Raw genomic sequence first — 17,863 nt, 5'->3', positions numbered from 1 at the left:
TCAGCAGGGGAGGGGGATTAGGCAGATGGGGGAACAGCTCCCTATACAGTGACCCCTCCCCCCACTGCACACCCAGAACCCCCCCCACACACACACACACTGAGCCCCTCCCTGCATCAGGAGTGCCCCGCATACAGAACCCCCACCACCACTAAGCCCTCCAGACCTCCACCCCCTGAGCCTCACCCCCTGCATCAGGAGCCCCCCCGCACATAGACCTTCCTGCACCCAGAACCCCCCACTGAGCTCCCCACACCCAAACCCCCACCCCTCAAACCCTCCCCTGCATTGGGAGCCTCCCACACCTGGAACCCTCCCCACCAAGCCCCCCACATCAGGAGCCCCCCTCACGCAGAACCCCCCACCAAGCCCACTGAACTCCCACCCTGCTGAGCATCACCTGCTGCATCAGGAGCCCCCCAAACCTGGACCCCCATCCCACTGAGCCACTGTCAAGGTTCCTTCCCCACTCTGAACTCTAGGGTACAGATGTGGGGACCTGCATGAAAACCTCCTAAGCTTACTTTCACCAGCTTAGGTTAAAACTTCCCCAAGGTACAAATTAATTTTATCCTTTGCCCCTGGATTTCCACTGCCACCACCAAACTTTAACTGGGTTCCTGAGAAAACGTAGTTTGGACACGTCTTTCCCCCCAAAATCCTCCCAACCCTTGCACCCCACTTCCTGGGGAAGGTTTGGTAAAAATCCTCACCAATTTGCATAGGTGACCACAGACCCAAACCCTTGGATCTTAGAACAATGAAAAGCATTCAGTTTTCTTACAAGAAGACTTTTAATAGAAGTAAAGGAATCACCTCTGTAAAATCAGGATGGTAGATACCTTACAGGGTAATTAGATTCAAAACATAGAGAATCCCTCTAGGCAAAACCTTAAGTTACAAGAAAGACACACAGACAGGGATAGTCATTCTATTCAGCACAGTTCTTTTCTCAGCCATTTAAAGAAATCATAATCTAACACATACCTAGCTAGATTACTTACTAAAAGTTCTAAGACTCCATTCCTGTTCTGTCCCCGGCAAAAGCAGCATACAGACTGACACAGACCCTTTGTTTCTCTCCCTCCTCCCAGCTTTTGAAAGTATCTTGTCTCCTCATTGGTCATTTTGGTCAGGTGCCAGCGAGGTTACCTTTAGCTTCTTAACCCTTTACAGGTGAGAGGATTTTTCCTCTGGCCAGGAGGGATTTTTAAAGGGGTTTACCCTTCCCTTTATATTTATGACAGCCCCAACCAGATGCACCCTGACTCCCCACCCCACCAAGCCCCACTCCACCAGCCCCCCAGCCACTGAGCCCTAACCACCTTCACCTGGACTTCCCTGCGGAGACCCATTACCCCTGCACCCAGAACTCCGCACCAAGCCCATATGCATCCAGATTCCCCCCCACAGCCAGACCCCCCCACCGAGCTGCCCACACCCAGATTGCACCACACAGAACCCTGGTACTGTTGAGGTAATTCTGTGCCAAATTTAAAAAAAAAATTGTGCAAAGTTCTGCATATTTTATTTGTCAAAATAACACAATAACAATATAATCATACCATTTTCAATTATTTTGGTAATTTATTTCAAAATACTTGTCAGCAAACAATTGAAAATGGTATGATTATATTGTTATTGTGTTATTTTGACAAATAAAATATGCAGAATTTTAAAATATTTTGCACAGAATTGTTAATTTTTTGGTGCAGATTTCCCTCAGAAGTATCCTGTGAGCAACAAGCAGAACATGGGTCACTTGCTCCTCTCCTCACCCCACAGCACAAGCCTAGGGATGAGGAGGGGTTGAAGAGCCCATGGAGCTGCCCCAGCATCCTGGAAAGTGGAGGGGTGGACCCTAGTGCAGCCCCCAGGCCTGAGAGAGAGGGTGAAGAACCCCAGGGGTTGAGCAGATGTGGAGACAGAGAATGGGCAGAACTGACAGGGTAGGGTGGGGAAACAGAACTGATGCAGGGACTGGAGGGACAGGATTGACTTGGAGGTTGGAGGAAGAATTAGTTGGTAGGGCAGAGATGGGCAGATGTGGGGGTGAGAGCTCCTGGAGCAGGAGCCAAAATCACCTTACCTAAGAAATTTGGGAGGTGGGTAACAGTAATTGTCTCTCACCCACACTGGGGATGGGCAGAGGGAGTTCAACAGTCAAAAACAGATAACACAATATAGTCTTTTTTTTTAATCTTATGATTTTTTGGATCAAGCTCATGCTTTTGCGGGGATTGACTCATGATTTCTGATCTCCAGAGGTTGGCCATACTGGAACAGGACTGGCTGACCTTGGACCACAGCTCCCACTAAGGGGACAGATTTCCGTGTTCCAAGTAAGAATTGCAATATCCAGCTCCTAGTTCTGAGTGTCTCTTTGATGTAAAGGATCCTGAGGATTCTACAAAGGATCAGACATTGGCGTGAACAACAAGAACAGCCAAAATAATAACAATAAATACTGTGACATCAGGGGATCTGAATGAATGCAGAGACACAATATTTGTCTAAAACCCCAACAGACTCTAATGAAGCCAGAGCCCTCACAGAGCAGAGGTAGGGACATGCAACAGCCTCACACACAAGAAAGAACAGTCACTTAACTTCTAGTAACTGTGGTTCTTCAACACGTCCTATCCGTGTGAATGCCACTGTCAGTGCCAGGGCCTCATGCATATAAGACCTGAACTTTCTAACGAACTGTGTCTGTGCCAGCACACATCTTTGATTATCAGTCAGTTCTCGAATTCTCTGATCTTTGTTCTGTTTATACAGGGTCAGTGGCTGCACTGTGCTGTACTGGCCCTTGCATGGTGAGCCACTGACAAGGACTGTATTTAAGGCAGAGCTGGTGTAGCTACCGCATAGTTCCTGGTCTTTGCCGCTCTCTGGATGGGTGAGAGAGAACTTCCTGTGCTGAGTCAGAGTTCTTGCCACTCAATAAGATGGCGTCTAGCTGGGGAAACACCCTGTTGTTCATTACCAAGGAGCTCACACTGTGGCAGTTTGGCCTTCATGAGGTAGGGGTGGCAAAGTGCCAGAGATGCCTGCGTTAGAGCTGTTTCCTACAAGGTCACCTTTCTGTTTGGTACCACAATTGCTGCGATGGGCTGATTTCAAATTCCATTCTAAATGGCTCTGTTAGGCCTGTTCTAACACACACCTACACACGGCTCCTTCAGGCTGGTTTTTACCTTTGATTGACCTCTCCCACCCACTTTCCACTGGACTTCATCTATGTTGTTTTCCTGGTTAACTTGCTGCTGTCTCCTGGGAAGCTTGCGTCTTATGGCCAATGTGCTGCTCTTCACTGTACAGAAGAGATGGGATTCAGCAACACTGAGTATAAAGGAGATTCTCTATTCAGATGGACGGAAATGGCCAGGACTCTGCAATTCTCTCTAGCTCCCAGACTGACTAACTCAGCCTGTGCTGCCTAGAGTTACCACACAGGGCAGGCCTAGCACTGGCCTGGGCAGAGAGTCCTGGAGCGGGTTGCTACCTACACTACGGTATGCAAGATGGTCACTCAGAACCTTGTCAGTCAGTGTTAAGAACAAGCTCTAACACGGTGAACAGGAAGCCCTCTGAGACTCTGCTGCCACTGATGGTTACATCTGAAAAAGGAAGCTCCATGACACACTCCTACCACTAATATACCACTGCCATTCAGGAAGCCCTGAGCAGTCTGGGTTCCACAAAGGTAGCAGGGGTTGTTCCCCTCTCCGTTGGATACAGCTGACCCCAGTGGTAACATCCCAGCTCTGTGGTTTTAGTGGCGTGGCTACAATTGGACACGCACAGCTCTGAGGGGTTCAATTTTAGAGGTTTCTTTTTTCCCTACATTTGTTTTCTTAATTAATTTATCAGAGGAACAGCATTCAAGGCTCACTTTTATTCGCCTAAAAAGACAGAATCATTTTTCACACTGTTCTGCCCTACGGCAACGAGGGTGGTTACATGATGATCTGAGACTGAAGCGAACATGACATCAGAAGCGGACTCGTCACTCATATATGGTCACAGCCAGAGTTTTAGAATTGTATTGGATGTTTTAGCTGCACAAAGATTTAGATAAACCCTCTGATAATGTCTAAAAAGGTGAATATTGTTTCTATTGGTTCCTTCTCGCAGCTGATGCCAGCCTCTGAATCTATATATTTCCCTTCCACTGCTTTGTTGTCACTTGTCAGACACAGAGGAGCCCTGGCAGGTGCTTAGGTGCAGCCAGTGCAGTGTCAGGAGGGGACAGCAAGTCCGTCTGGCAATGAAGGGACATCTCTCCACTCAGCTGCTTTGGTTTCTCCTCTTTCTTCAGGACACCATGGGTAAGTGCCTGCTTTATTTCACTGAATGAGTTGGGCAGACAAGAACTAGAAAGAGAGTTTTGAATCCACTAGAAATGGGGTTTTATTCCAGAAATCAATGAAACAAAGGGAAAGCAGGCAATTGGGTTTAAGTAAATGTGTATGTGTAATTATCTCCCTGTTGGTTATTCTGAGAGAGGAGGTTTATATATTTGCAATAATCATAGATTTGACCCAGTCCCAGACTGTGTGTACTTTATAAAATACCCCAGTCTTGTAGCACTCTGAGCCCAGAGTTGGTTTTAGTGAACTAATGGCTTCAGTGCTTAGAAATTCCTGCTAAACAAACGAACCACAAGAAAAGGAAAGTGAGCTTCTGTATTGTGACCTCCAGCCTCATCTCCCGTCCAGCTCTTTACCTGTGTATGGAACCTGTGAATAATTCCTGATATACACTCCATACCATTTAAAATAACACCGCTGTCCTGTGTGCATCCAACATGCTGGGCAACTTCAGCAGGGTTTGAATGATGCACTTGTCAGGATACTGAACTGTTCAGTAGCAGCCTGTTTCTGTGAGTTGCTGCAGCCTGAGACGCTGCTGTTCTGTAGCTGCAGTGTGAACAGGTGAAGCTGAAGATGAAAGTCAGATTTTAGAAACCTCAAATATTTAGCTAGAGACAAACTGCAGTACCACAGCTGCTATGTAGAGATCACAGATAGCTCTGCAACGTCTCTGTGCCTCGGAGGGTAGGTGCTGAGGATTCCAGAGCAAGGACATTTTCTGAAGTGGGGGGTTTTACCTGAACTTCCCAAGAAATTCCCACAGAAGATGCTGAGTTTGATCTCATGATAAAACTGACCTTTACCAGAGTGAAAACGCAGAGAATTCCACTGGGATTCCTGGGTAACCAAATTGCCATGGTATGCGCCATGTTAAACCAGGAGGCCCTATTCTCCCTGCAGGGTGGAGTGACTCCCATTACCTACAATGGGTGGAACTCGTACCCTGCAGGGAGAGAAGGTGGCCCTGGACTCCGCTGATCAACAGTCTGGTCAGAGTAATAATAGAGGCTGGTTTCAACCTTCCTTTTCTTGTCTTTAAATTTGACTCCATGTGGAACAGGAATGTCCCCCTCACACCTGTGTCTAGTTAAAAGCTCATTACCCAACAGTCCATGAGAATGTTTATCAGCTGGATTTAAATGCAGCTTAGAAGAGGTGCTGAACTCCCTGCCACCCTCCCTCAATAACGGGGCACTTTACAAATCTACAAATGGACACCTACCAAACGGCTGGATTCTGGTTCCACCCAAAAGTTTCACAGTGGTGAAAACGACAATCTAGCAGGTTAACGTTTTCATCTTTGATTGTCAAAACTTTAGAAAAACAAAACAAATTGCAGCAGAACAGAAATGGTTTTGTGATATTGTTGCCCATCTTTCTTCCTGCCATTGCTGAGCCCTCTGTGACAGGAGCAGTCCCAGGGAGGCCAGTGTAGTCAGTGGGACGACTCCTGAGAGTTCCACAATCTGGACTTAAATAAAAAAGAGTCTCAAGGAGGAAGGGGACTCAAATACAGCCAGGGACTACAGCACAAAGGGATTTAAAAACAACAGGGACATCTTAAAATCAACCCATCACTCTATAGGAGCTACTGTGCATTATAAGCTCCCTTCCAACAAAACACTTAAATACGAGCTTAACATTAAGCACATGAGTTAGTCCCCTGTGACTAAAAGCCTTTGCTGGTTCAGGGCCACAAAGATCAAGAGGCAGGTGTAACATGATGGTGGCTTCTCAAACCAGAGCACAAACATGCTGCAGTGGATATGCCCTTCTGGGAACGGCACTAAAAGGAAATAATAATAATTAACCCCCAGTCACTGCTGTGGCGAGGACACCATGGAATACATGAGTCCGCAGTCTCTGCCCCCTGTGTAACTTACAGATGGTTCTATGGTGAAAACCCTGCACTGGGAATCTGGCGATTAGGGTCTGTTCTTGTCTCTGCCACAGATTTAGTGTGTGACCTTGGGGCATCTCACTTCATTTCTCACTGCCTCAGGTTCCCTTTTTGTGAAAAAGGGAACAATACCTACCTGTGTGATTGAGGGTGGAGAGATAACGTGGGGATAAAATTCACCAGACAGAAAAAACCTTTAAATAAATTGAAATGAACAAAGTAAACTCTTTTGTCCCAAGCCCAACATGTGGGTTCCCACAGAGCTGGGAAGGGTCGGAAGAGACATCAAGTTTCTTAATCGGACTCAGTGTCACAGAATGAATCCCCTCAACAAGAGGGGACATGGAGGTGGGTCCAGAGCTCCTGGACTTCCCATAATAGTCACTGTGCTCTGGAGAAGGGGTTTGTTTTCACCATGAGATTATATGGAACAGTGCCCCCCCCACCACACACACATGGCTCCCCATCACTATACAGCTGTAATTGCAGCTAGGGGGAGCTCTCTGCTCTGAGGCTTCTGATGTCCCCTCACCCCCAGGATGGAGTTACAGCCCCTGTTACTGGAGAGGAAATGTGCTTTATAAAAACGGAGGATAAAATATGCATAACACAAATCTGCAGTTACACTTTGTAACCAGCAGGTAAATGCAGATGGGGAAAAACATTTTCTCTAATTCCTTATGAGAAAGATTTGAAGCGGGTGTAGGAGGACAGTTCTGGGAGGAGCAGTGACTCGGACAGTGGAGGAAGGCAAGTAGCAGTGAGTGGCAGGTGGGCTGTATGTGTGTATGGGGGGGTGGCACTGAATGGGCCGAGCAGCAGCAAGTCTGAGGGGAGGGGGAGCAGGATAGTGGGATATGTCTGGCTCTCCATGTTATGTTCACAGCAGAAACACAGAGAAGTTAGATAAACATATGAAATACTATTTCTGGAAGGTTGCAACGTAATGTGACTCTATTACTTAGAATGCAGAACTCTCACACACAAGAACCCCAAAACAGAGAGAGACAAAGCAGAGTGCTTCACAAGTCAGAGAGGCACAACTTACCCCACCTAGGTTTAGGTGGGCTCTCTGCAGTCTGTCTGCTGAAGGCCCAGATTGCCAATTCCTTACAAAGCTCTCGGTCCCGAGCCTGCAAACAGGACCAGGAAGCCTCTTACTCTTAAAGTGGCAGCAGGTTGTCATTTTAACAGTTTTCAATACACCACACTCCTTTCCAGGCAGGAGAGGTTGTTGGAGATGGTTGGAGGAGCTGGTGCCAGGGAGAGGTGGGGTGGGGAAACATGTTTTCAAGTGAGTGATGGGGGAGGAGGGTCGAAGGAAGGAGATGGGGTGGTGAGGGAGGGTGGTGAATCACACAGCAGTGACGGTGCTCAGTATTCACCAGCCCAGAGAGCTCAGAGGGGAGGAGATACCTCATGCTGCCTCCCCAGCGACAAGCCTAACTGGGGGATCAGGGAGTAAAACCCAGGGCCCTTGTGTGATACTGTCCAAGCCAGAGGGGATGGGCTCTGCGCTGTCTGCAACTCTGCTCTGTGTCTCTTTGAAGGTGCTGATGAGCTGAGGCTGGTGAATGGAAGCAGCCCCTGTGCCGGGAGAGTGGAGGTTAAACACCACGATCTGTGGGGGACGGTGTGTGATGATCCCTGGGACATGGAAGATGCTGAGGTGGTTTGTAAGCAGCTGGGATGTGGATCTGCTGTCAGTGCCCCTGGCTGGGCTCATTTTGGAGAAGGATCTGGACCAACTTGGCTAATTGCAGTTGATTGTGATGGTGACGAGTCAGCTCTCTGGGACTGCAGACATATAGGATGGGGTACAGTCAATTGCTCTCATATTGCTGATACCGGAGTGATCTGCTCAGGTAAGAACTCCGCCAACCTGCCCCTGTAGGAAACTCCCCATGAGGGAGAAGGGACTGAATACATGTGTGGCATTCCTGGTGACTCAGAGCTGGAGGGTGCCCTGCACTGAGGTCTGTGTGGAGCTGACCAGTCTCTCCCTGAGCTCTCCTGGGTAGACTGGGGATGAGCAGGCTGTTTCATCCTCTGGGCAGGTCAGGCAGCTGTCATGGAGTAAGGGTGGGGCAGGGGGCGGCTCCATTAGCAGGTCTGTGCTGGTAGGTGCCTGTGTATAGAAGCCCAGTGTCTCCCCAGGGCAGCAGCAGCAGATGTGACCCTGCCTGTGGCTGCTGGAGCTGGGACGGGAGCCGGGGGGGACGACTGCTGTGGAGATTTCCCCAGAGTTCCCTGAGGCAGCAGGAGAGGAGCCCTGAGCTTGACAGTGGAAAGGGGGAGGGGCCAAAACAGCTGGGGGTAGGTGCAGGGGGCAAAAACTGGCTACGCTGCTCCACATGGCTGCCCTCCTTCCCCGAATCCCCCCGCAGGGTCTGGCAGAAAACTCCCACATGGTGCGTAGCTCTTTGTTCTGCAGCCCACCTGGCTCCTGCCAATGTAACTTGCCCACTACACCGACATAATAACTCCACCTCCATGAGAGGTGTAGCACTTAGGTCGATGTAGTTCGGTCAACACAGTGTCAGTGTAGATGCTGCATTGCTTACATTGACCGTTGCTGCCTTTCTGAAGTCATCCCAAAATGCTCCACACTGACAGTTAAATCGATGCAAGCATAGGCAGCGGGTATGGCAGGCCAGGGGAGGCTGTCTCCCAAAACAGCCAGGCATGGCCCCACCCACACTCCACCGCAAACCCCTTCCGGCTTCCTGCTGCTTCCCCCTGGCCTCAGCCCAGGCAGGCTGCTCCTCTTCCCCAAGGGGGCTGGGGCTAGCACGTGCCAGCCTGGGGCCCCGGGACTTGGGGTAGTTGGGGCCCCCAGTGCTCTGGGGCTGGGGGCGCTCGGGTGGGCTGGTCAGGGTGGCCCGGCACTGCGGCGGGGGGGGGGGGCAGTGGCCACGGTCGGGGGCTCAAGGTTCTGGCAGGGGATGGGGGGCGGAAAGGGCGGAGGAGGGGCAGGGCCTCAGGCAGAAGGGGCAGGGCTAGGGGCTCGGCTCCCCGAATGGGCGGCTCATGTGCCGCCCATGGGTGCAAGCGCCCCTGGTTAGGATGCGCGCCACCAACACAAGGAGTGTAGTGTGGACACGCAAAAGTGATTTAATTACTGTGGCAGCTATACATTCACATAACTTAGGTCAACTACATTTTGTACTGTAGACTTGCCCTCAGTGTAGGACATTGGTCGCTGCAGCTGGCTGAACAGTGACAACACCTCTTTGTTCTGATTAGCTCAGTTTGCATCTCTCTGCAAATCCCTGATCACTGCTAATGGTGAGGTCACGTCTGATCACTAGGGTCAGTGCTTTGTGTGTCTCCCCCTCACACCCTGCCACTCACTTACCATCCTGTTGTAGCAACCAGGCAAGGTACTAAAAACTTCAACAGGACTTTATTTTTAAAGTGGAAACCTCTTTACCAAGCTGCTGCTGCACCCTCGGTAGCTCTCACTCCGCCTCCTCAACTCCCCCCCTCCTTCCTGTTTCCTGTCCTTTCAGACTCCCAACAGCCAGTGCTCCCAGTTCTAATAATTACAAGCAGCATCTAAACACCACACATCCTCAGTGACAGTATCCCCAGAAACTATGGGGGAGGTCACCCCTCCCCTGTGCCCTCTTGGCCCTGTGTCAGAACACAGGGGCCACAGTCACCATAAGCCCCCCCAACCTTCCTTCAGAAATACGCTGGGCACAGTGGGGGCCTCCTCAACAGGGCCTAAAGTGGAGTAACCCTCAGCACATGGAGATGCACTGGCTCCCCTCTCAGTCTCTGTGCCAGGCTCAGCGCAGGTGCATGGATCTACTGGGGCCGAGGTGAAGGGTCTCTCTCTGGGCTTCATTCTGGGTTTCCCATGTGCAGTGAGCTCTGCAGCTGCAGTGTCTCAGCTGAGGTGTAACTGCCTGAGCTGCACCACCCTTATTTCCACTGTTTCTATACCAGAAATGCACAAGTGCAGAGAGGAGCTCCTTTGCATAATGGGAGGAGCCAAAAGTGGGAGCCTGGCAGCCTCACCCCCATTCCCTGCTGGGCCTGTTCTTGTCTCTGCAGCCGCAGCTCTGGGATTGTAAACCCTGAACTTCTGGGCCTATTGGTGCTGCTTGGAGGATTTGGGGAGGATCCAGAGGGTACAAAGGAACTCGACCAGCTATCTGGGAATTAGGCACCAGCATTTACAAGGTAGATGCTGAATAAACATGAAATGGAAACCGACTTGTCTGAGAAACCCTAACTCCATCCATCCTGCTCCAGTGTACCTCCTGTAACTCATCTTGGTACCAAAGCGACCAATGAACTGAGTGTCCCCTCACAGTTATTATTGACAATAATTTACCTCAGAAATAAAGAATCATTGCTCTGAGATTACAGAAAGAGACATTTACACTAAAGGAAAAGATTCCTTGGCATTTTAAGTTCCCTGCATGAATGCTCAGTGTTTGTCCTTCATTTTGGGTTTTTATCACACATTGGCACCACATCTGGCCCTTGGTAGATTGAGAGCTCTGCTCCCCAGACACAGCTGCTGTAAAGTTGCCCTGAGTCTGTGCTAGGGCAATGCTCACATGTACTAGTCTGCACAATGACCCGCCCCACACCTGACAAGCACTGGCTGGATGTTGAAAGGCCCCATTTTACCAGTCAGTAATCAGCTCAGCGGCTTTGCCACTTTCCCTCTCTCCCACCTCTGATGTCTGCATGGCCCCTCCCTGGCTTTCACACCCTGCACCCACACAAAACCTATCTGGCCAATTACCTGTATTGCACCAAGGGAAATGCATCACATTTCCCTTCATCTACACACCAGGCAGCAACCCTGTACACACCAGGAGTACAGGAGGCGAGCAGAGAGGCCAACACACAGCATGGCATTGTTAGATATTGCTATTGAATAGGATCCCTGTCCATCAGCTTTGCACTTCTCTTTTGAGCAGCCTCGTGGCTTCTCCAGTTTACACCATCCACTTACATCCAGGCTCTCATCTGGAAATAAGCACAGTATGGATTTTGCTAACAGTTCCCTTTTGGAGAGTGCCTCTCGTCTCACAGAGCCAGCTGGTCTTGCTTCAACCACATCTACTTTTCACAGGCAACAATCAGCTTAGAGGTGGCGAGTGGGTGCAGTTGACTAGTGGTGATGTGTAAGGCCCACTTTACACCACTGTTACACTGGTGCAGCTTCCTACACAAAGCACTATGGAGGACAGAGACCGCTGTGTGCACATACACCTGCAGTCACTGCTAGAGTTGAACATTTCTCACACTATTTATTGTCACTGGTGCTCTCAGAGACAGGAGGCCATTGTTCATTCATTGTGATGAAGGCCAGACTCTCCTTACTGCCTGTGGACAGACAACTTTGCATGTCAGTAACTGTGGAATTAAGTTAAAATTCACTAACAAAAATCCTCATTAATGCACCTGGTGGGAGATGAAGGCAGTCTGTGTGTTTAATGATGGGTTTACCTAGGTTCCTGGGGCTCTGTATGCTAGTACCTCAGGGAGAGGCACTGTACCTGGGAGTCAGGGGGCAGACCCAGAGTGTGTGAGGCTACCAAGAGAGAGAGCGGAGAGATAGGTGCCGTGTCAGTGATAGGTGCCGTGTCAGGTCAGGGGAGGATAGCAGTTGTGTCTGGGTGGCCACCAGCCCGCTGCTCAGAGGAGGGGCCATGTCTGAGAGAAAGGAGGGGGCAGAGTCAAGTGACTGACAAGAGAAAGCCTGGGAACACGAGCAAGTCTGACCAATAGGAAGTGAGATGCCCAGCACTGGAGAGACAAGAAGCCAATTTCGAGCAGTCTGGAGCCAGCTATGGAAAGGTCAGGACTAGCTATGTGGTGAGTCCCAGGCCTGCATGCAGGGTCCCCCTTAGAACTGGCCCCTGGGCAGCAACATCCCTCAGCCTGGGCCTTTCCCTTTTCAAGGTGACTCTCCGGTTAAAGAGTTTTATTGGGAATATTCCCCACCCAGCCAGGCTGAATTAGTGCTTCAGCTACCAAGGTAAAATCCACCACCACATGGGAAACTTTGCTCTGACTGCGAGTCAAAGCTGCCTGCCTGCTATGAGCGTGTCTGAGCACTAGGGAAGGAGACTAAAGTTAGGATTTTTAGTAATGTTATTGCAATGTGCACCTTGAGCCCTGCACCCCTTTGTGATGAGGGGAAATCCCAGGAGCAGAAGCAGCCTGACTCCTGCATGAAGAGGATGCCTGAGAGCAGCGATCATCAGCCCCTGTGCAGTGACTGAGGAGTTTAGATTCATGGGAAACTAATGGGTACTATCAGCATGGGCACCAGTGGCCCTGAGAGCAGTGTTTTACCATGTTGTGCTATATTTACTTCCTGTGAAATGTAATTACTGTGTTGAATATGTTGTATGTGTCTGTGTTATTTCTTGGGAGTCTCCAACTGTCTGGCAAGTAAGTGGGGGTTACCCTCTGGTTAGAATTTTCCTTCCAGCTTCCATACGACCCTACTAGGAAGGAGCGAAGAGAGTGGAGGCACTGCCAAATAAATTCATATGGGAAGAATATAAGGAAGTTGAACCCTGCTGAGCTGGAGGTGAGATTCAAAAGAGCCCAGGCCTATCCATCAAAACCTATAAGGAGATTGGTGCTAAAGGTAATTGAGTGGACAGTGGGTCCTACATAAGGGTGAATGGGTTGTAAGAGGATTTTCACAGGGTAGCTGGTCCCTGTGGATTGGCTAAGCCAGCTCCCTGGACCAGAGTAGGTGAGTCCAATCCAGCCAATTGAAGAGGGCTGAGCTACACCTGGGCCTGTATAGGGCTGCTCGTGGGCAGTTTGGGAAGATAGACTGAGACAGGCTGCAGCCTGGGGAGGGGAAGACACACCAGAGTGGAGTTAGCTCCTGTGGTGTATCCCGCCAACAAGGGGCCAGGGGCTTGTGGAAGCAGCTAGGGTCCGAGAAGGGAGCAGAGGTGACTGAAACTGGGAAGCTGCCAGGAGCAGCAGTGCCAGAGACCCCTGGATGGGGTGGCCCTGAGACCAAGGAAGGAAAAAAAAAATTTTTCCTGTTGGTTTGCTAACTGGACGATCGAGATGCTCAAAGAGCACCCAAAGACAATAAGGCCATTGCAGAGAAACGAAATTAATTCTTTGCATCGGTCTTCACTGTTGAAGATGTGAGGGAGATTCCCAAACCTGAGCCATTCTTTTTGGGTGACAGATCTGAGGAACGGTCCCAAATTGAGGTGTCATTAGAGGAGGTTTTGGAATAAATTGATAAAGTAAACAGTAATAAGTCTCCAGGACCTGATGGTATGCACCCAAGAGTTCTGAAGGAACTCAAATGTGAAATTGCAGGACTACTAACTGTCCATCTGTAACCTATCATTTAAATCAGCTTCTGTACCAAATGACTGGATAAGATGCCAATTTTTAAAAACGGGCTCCAGAGGTGACCCTGGCAACTACAGGCCAGTAAGCCTCACTTCAGTACCAGGGAAATTGGTTGAAACTATCGTAAAGGACAAAATTGTCAGACACATAGATGAACATAATTTGTTGGGAAAGAGTCAACATGGTTTTTGTAAAGGGAAATCATGCCTCACCAATCTACTAGAATTCTTTGAGGGGGTCAACAAGCATGCGGACAAAGGAGATCCAGTGGATATAGTGTATTTAGATTTTCAGAAAGCTTTTGCCAAGGTCCCTCACCAAAGGTTCTTAAGCAAAATAAGCAGTCATGGGATAAGAGGGAAGGTTCTCTCATGGATTGGTAACTGGTTAAAAGATATGAAACAAAGGGTAGGAATAAATGGTCAGTTTTCAGAATGGAGAGAGGTAAATGGTGTCCCTCAGGGATCTGTACTGGCCCCAGTTCTATTTAACATATTCATAAACGATCTGGAAAAAGGGGTAAACAGTGAGGTGGCAAAATTTGCAAATGATACAAAACTACTCAAGATAGTTAAGTCCCAGGCAGACTGCGAAGAGCTATAGAAGGATCTCACAAAACTGGGTGACTGGGCAACAAAATGGCAGATGAAATTTAATGTTGATAAATGCAAAGTAATGCACATTGGAAAACATAATCCTAACTTTACACATGCAGTGATGGGGTCTAAATTAGCTGTTACCATGCAAGAAAGAGATCTTGGAGTCATTGTGGATAGTTCTCTGAAAACACCCACTCAATGTGCAGCGGCAGTCAAAAAAATGAACAGAATGTTGGGAATCATCAAGAAAGGGATAGATAATAAGACAGAAAATATCATATTGCCTCTATATAAATCTATGATACGCCCACACCTTGAATACTGCGTGCAGATGTGGTCTTCCCATCTCAAAAAAGATATATTGGAATTGGAAAAGGTTCAGAAAAGGGCAACAAAAATGATTAGGGGTATAGAACGGCTTCCGTATGGGGAGAGATTAATAAGACTGGGACTTTTCAGCTTGGAAAAGAGGCGACTAAGGGGGGATATGATAGAGGTCTATAAAATCATGAGTGGTATAGAGAAGGTAAATAAGGAAGTGTTATTTACCCCTTCTCATAATACAAGAACAAGGGGCCGCCAAATGAAATTAATTGGTAGCAGGTTTAAAACAAACACAAGAAAGTATTTTTTCACGCAATGCACTGTCAACCTCTGGAACTCCTTTCCAGAGTGTGTGGTGAAGGCCAATACTATAACGGGGTTCAAAAGGGAGCTAGATAGATTCATGGAAGATAGGTCCATCAATGGCTATTAGCCAGGATGGGCAGGTATGGTGTCCCTAGCTTCTGTTTGCCAAAAGCTGGGATTGGGTGACAGGGGATGGATCACTTGATGATAACCTGTCTGTTCATTCCCTTTGGGGCACCTGCCATTGGCCACTGTCAGAGGACAAGATACTGGGCTTGATGGACCTTTGGTCTGACCCAGTATGGCCATTCTTATGTTCTAACTTCTGTTAAGAAAATAAACATTCTCCCAAAAGACTGGGTGTGGCAGTGCATTCTTTGGAGCTGGGGGAGAAGTATGATTGGGTGACAAGGGTGAAAAAGGGTTGTCAAATTTAACAGGTTTGTGGTTCTTTCTGGGGGTACACTGAGTATTTGAGTGTTGGACAGATGTAGGGTTGCGAGTATAGGCTGTTCAGTACAGTTCACCTAAAACCAAGTTGTATCTTAACAAAGAATATGCATTTGCTTCAGTGATACTCTTGTCATGTGCCCTATTCCCTGAGTGATATTTTCAAAGGCAAAGTGTGCATGTTTGTCCTATGATTATATTGGATCACAGCTCAAAGAGGGGAGAGTTAATGTTGCATGGGTGTGCACCTTAACATTATGTTTTCAGGGGTTTGAGTTTACTGAACTCAGCATTCTGGAAGAGCACAAGATACCTCCGGGCAACCTTACCCCTGCACTAATGAAGGTTTCCGTCAGTGAATTTCCTAGGTTTTTTTTTAAAAGAAAGAGAAGTGTTTGTTGTCAGAGTTGGTGATCATTTAGACAGTTGTAGTTCTCACCTAGGTTTGCAGTTGACACAAACTGTAGCTAGGTAATGACAAAAAGGCCTAAATTTTATATAGCGCTTTTCATCAGTAGATCACAAACAGCTTTACCTCACTATCCCCATTATACAGATGGGAAACTGAGGCACAGAGTGGTGAAGTGATTTGCTCAAGGACACTCAGAAGTCCAGAGGCAGAGCTAGGAATAGTCGCAGTCCAGGGGTCTCTATACTAGGCCACATGGTTGCTTGGTGATTCCTTAGTGCTGCTACCTGCCTTTGTACCTTTTGTCACAATGGAATGGGAATACTGGTTGTGCTTTGAAATGTTTGCAATGGGTATTTGCTAAGAGGGTCAGTAAGAAAAATTCCATCTGTCTGTCCCAAAATCTTGAAAGTCTTTTATCACATGGTTGTTACAGTAACTTTAAGTGTGTGAGAGGAGACTGCCATTTTTCTCTCCTTCTCCACCCCCTGCCCCACCAGTCTCTGTAAAATTTAGCCCTCTTCAATGTTTCCAGCTCCCCCTCCCCTTCCTATCCCAGTAAGCCATTAGTTGGCACTCTAGAAGCCATTAACATGTAAGAAGTTGTTCCTTGCTGTCTCCTGCCCTATGCTGCTGCATAAACATATCACAGCAGCAGATCACTGGAGGGCTGCACCCTACCTTGGTTATGGAGCCTGAGCCGCACATTGAGCTGGGGCCCCCATTCCCCTGACCGACCTGGGACTCGTTCCCCAGCCATGCCCCAGGCCAATCCAGTCCAACCCCCTCCAAACTGCCTCCCCCTGCACACACCCACTGGTGACCTGTACCTTCACTAATCATTTCCTAAATTTCAGAGGTGGAACATTTAAAGTGGAACAGCTTCAACAGGAGACATTGAGAGCATTCCAGCCTGGAATAGTTCACGGCCTGGTGAGTAGCACACTCACCTGTGGATCAGGGATAGAGTACCTGAATTCAAGCTCCTGCTCCTGAGTAGGGATTCAAACCAGTGTCTCCCAGACAAGTGCCCTAATCACTGTCTAAAGGTTATAAGAGGGAGCACACACAGTTTCTGTATGACCCACAATGGACTCTTCTGATTTGTGACAAGTTCCAAACAGTTTCAGGGCTGAATCAAATATTATTTCTGATTTTTCAGTTTGCTGTCTGAACCAAAACAACAATTACTGGCCTGGCTGTAGCTAGGACTGGTGACATGAGAGGACTGGAAGCAGTGGTTAGTATGGGTGTGGAGGTGGACAGAGTTGGTGGGTGTGACACTCACAGCGTCTCAATGCCAGAGGGCAAGGGGCTCACTGGTATCAGGTAAAGAGTTTGAGATGTCCGGGCCATTTCAGTGTCCCCAATTCACTGATGTCATAATCTGTGTCTGATAGGTGGCATGTATAATATTGGAAAACTAATAAGTCACTGATATTGATATTCTTACATATCGTATGTATGAAGTGTATACAAGGAGTTATGAGTACAGGCTGGAATAATGACTAAAGTGTGTTTAAACCAGGCATGTCAGGGGGAGTTGGCAAACAGGTCTGCCAAAGGAATGTGTTTGCTTCTCTGACCAGCACGGTCATCAGGTAGAGATGAAAAAGGTCCATTTACATATTAGGTAAAACTATGAAGCTCCAAGTTGGGGAGGAGACATCCTGGCATCAAATGCAGCAGGCGAGAGAAGCTTGGTCTGAGTTTTACTTCTCAAAGAGTACATTGCAAAGGTTTACTGGGCTATAAAGACAGGGGAGCTGAACCTCACGCAATAAACAATTGAATCATCTGATTGTATACAATATTATGTACAATATTACTGAGTGAGATGCTCAATGAAAGCCTATGACACACATAATATCATCATGAAATCTCTGTATTACAACTATATTAAGAATTATGGATTCTCAGTGATATTGGGGTTTAAAGTGTGTGTCCAAACAAAGGGTTTCTCACAGGCAGGACGGAAGGCAACTATCTACCTGTCCTCAGTGAAATTAAGCAAAGGGTCCCCCCAAACAAGGGAAGCTCTATTTGCATAGAAATCAGCAGGGGAATGGGAAGTCCACAGGAAAGAAAAAACAGCTTAAGGTCATCCTGCCTCTGGAAACAAGATCAT

The 17,863-nt window shown here is 48.2% G+C and overlaps 1 protein-coding gene across 1 annotated transcript in view; it reads left to right on the top strand.

The window, feature by feature from the left end:
- The first annotated feature begins 4,196 nt into the window (after positions 1 to 4,196).
- The window catches only part of LOC122461353 (scavenger receptor cysteine-rich type 1 protein M130-like), a 68,153-nt gene continuing 54,486 nt past the window's right edge, over positions 4,197 to 17,863 (top strand). Inside the window, 2 exon segments of the mRNA XM_043551788.1 lie at positions 4,197 to 4,334; positions 7,830 to 8,144. Coding sequence (XP_043407723.1) covers positions 4,274 to 4,334; positions 7,830 to 8,144 — 376 coding nt within the window. The 5' untranslated portion in view covers positions 4,197 to 4,273.

The sequence above is a fragment of the Chelonia mydas genome, chromosome 1 (genome assembly GCF_015237465.2).
Source record: "Chelonia mydas isolate rCheMyd1 chromosome 1, rCheMyd1.pri.v2, whole genome shotgun sequence".
In the NCBI taxonomy this organism is placed as follows: Eukaryota; Metazoa; Chordata; order Testudines; family Cheloniidae; genus Chelonia; species Chelonia mydas.
Note: the sequence above shows the minus strand (reverse complement) of the source record. Positions and strands in the feature narration are given on the sequence as shown.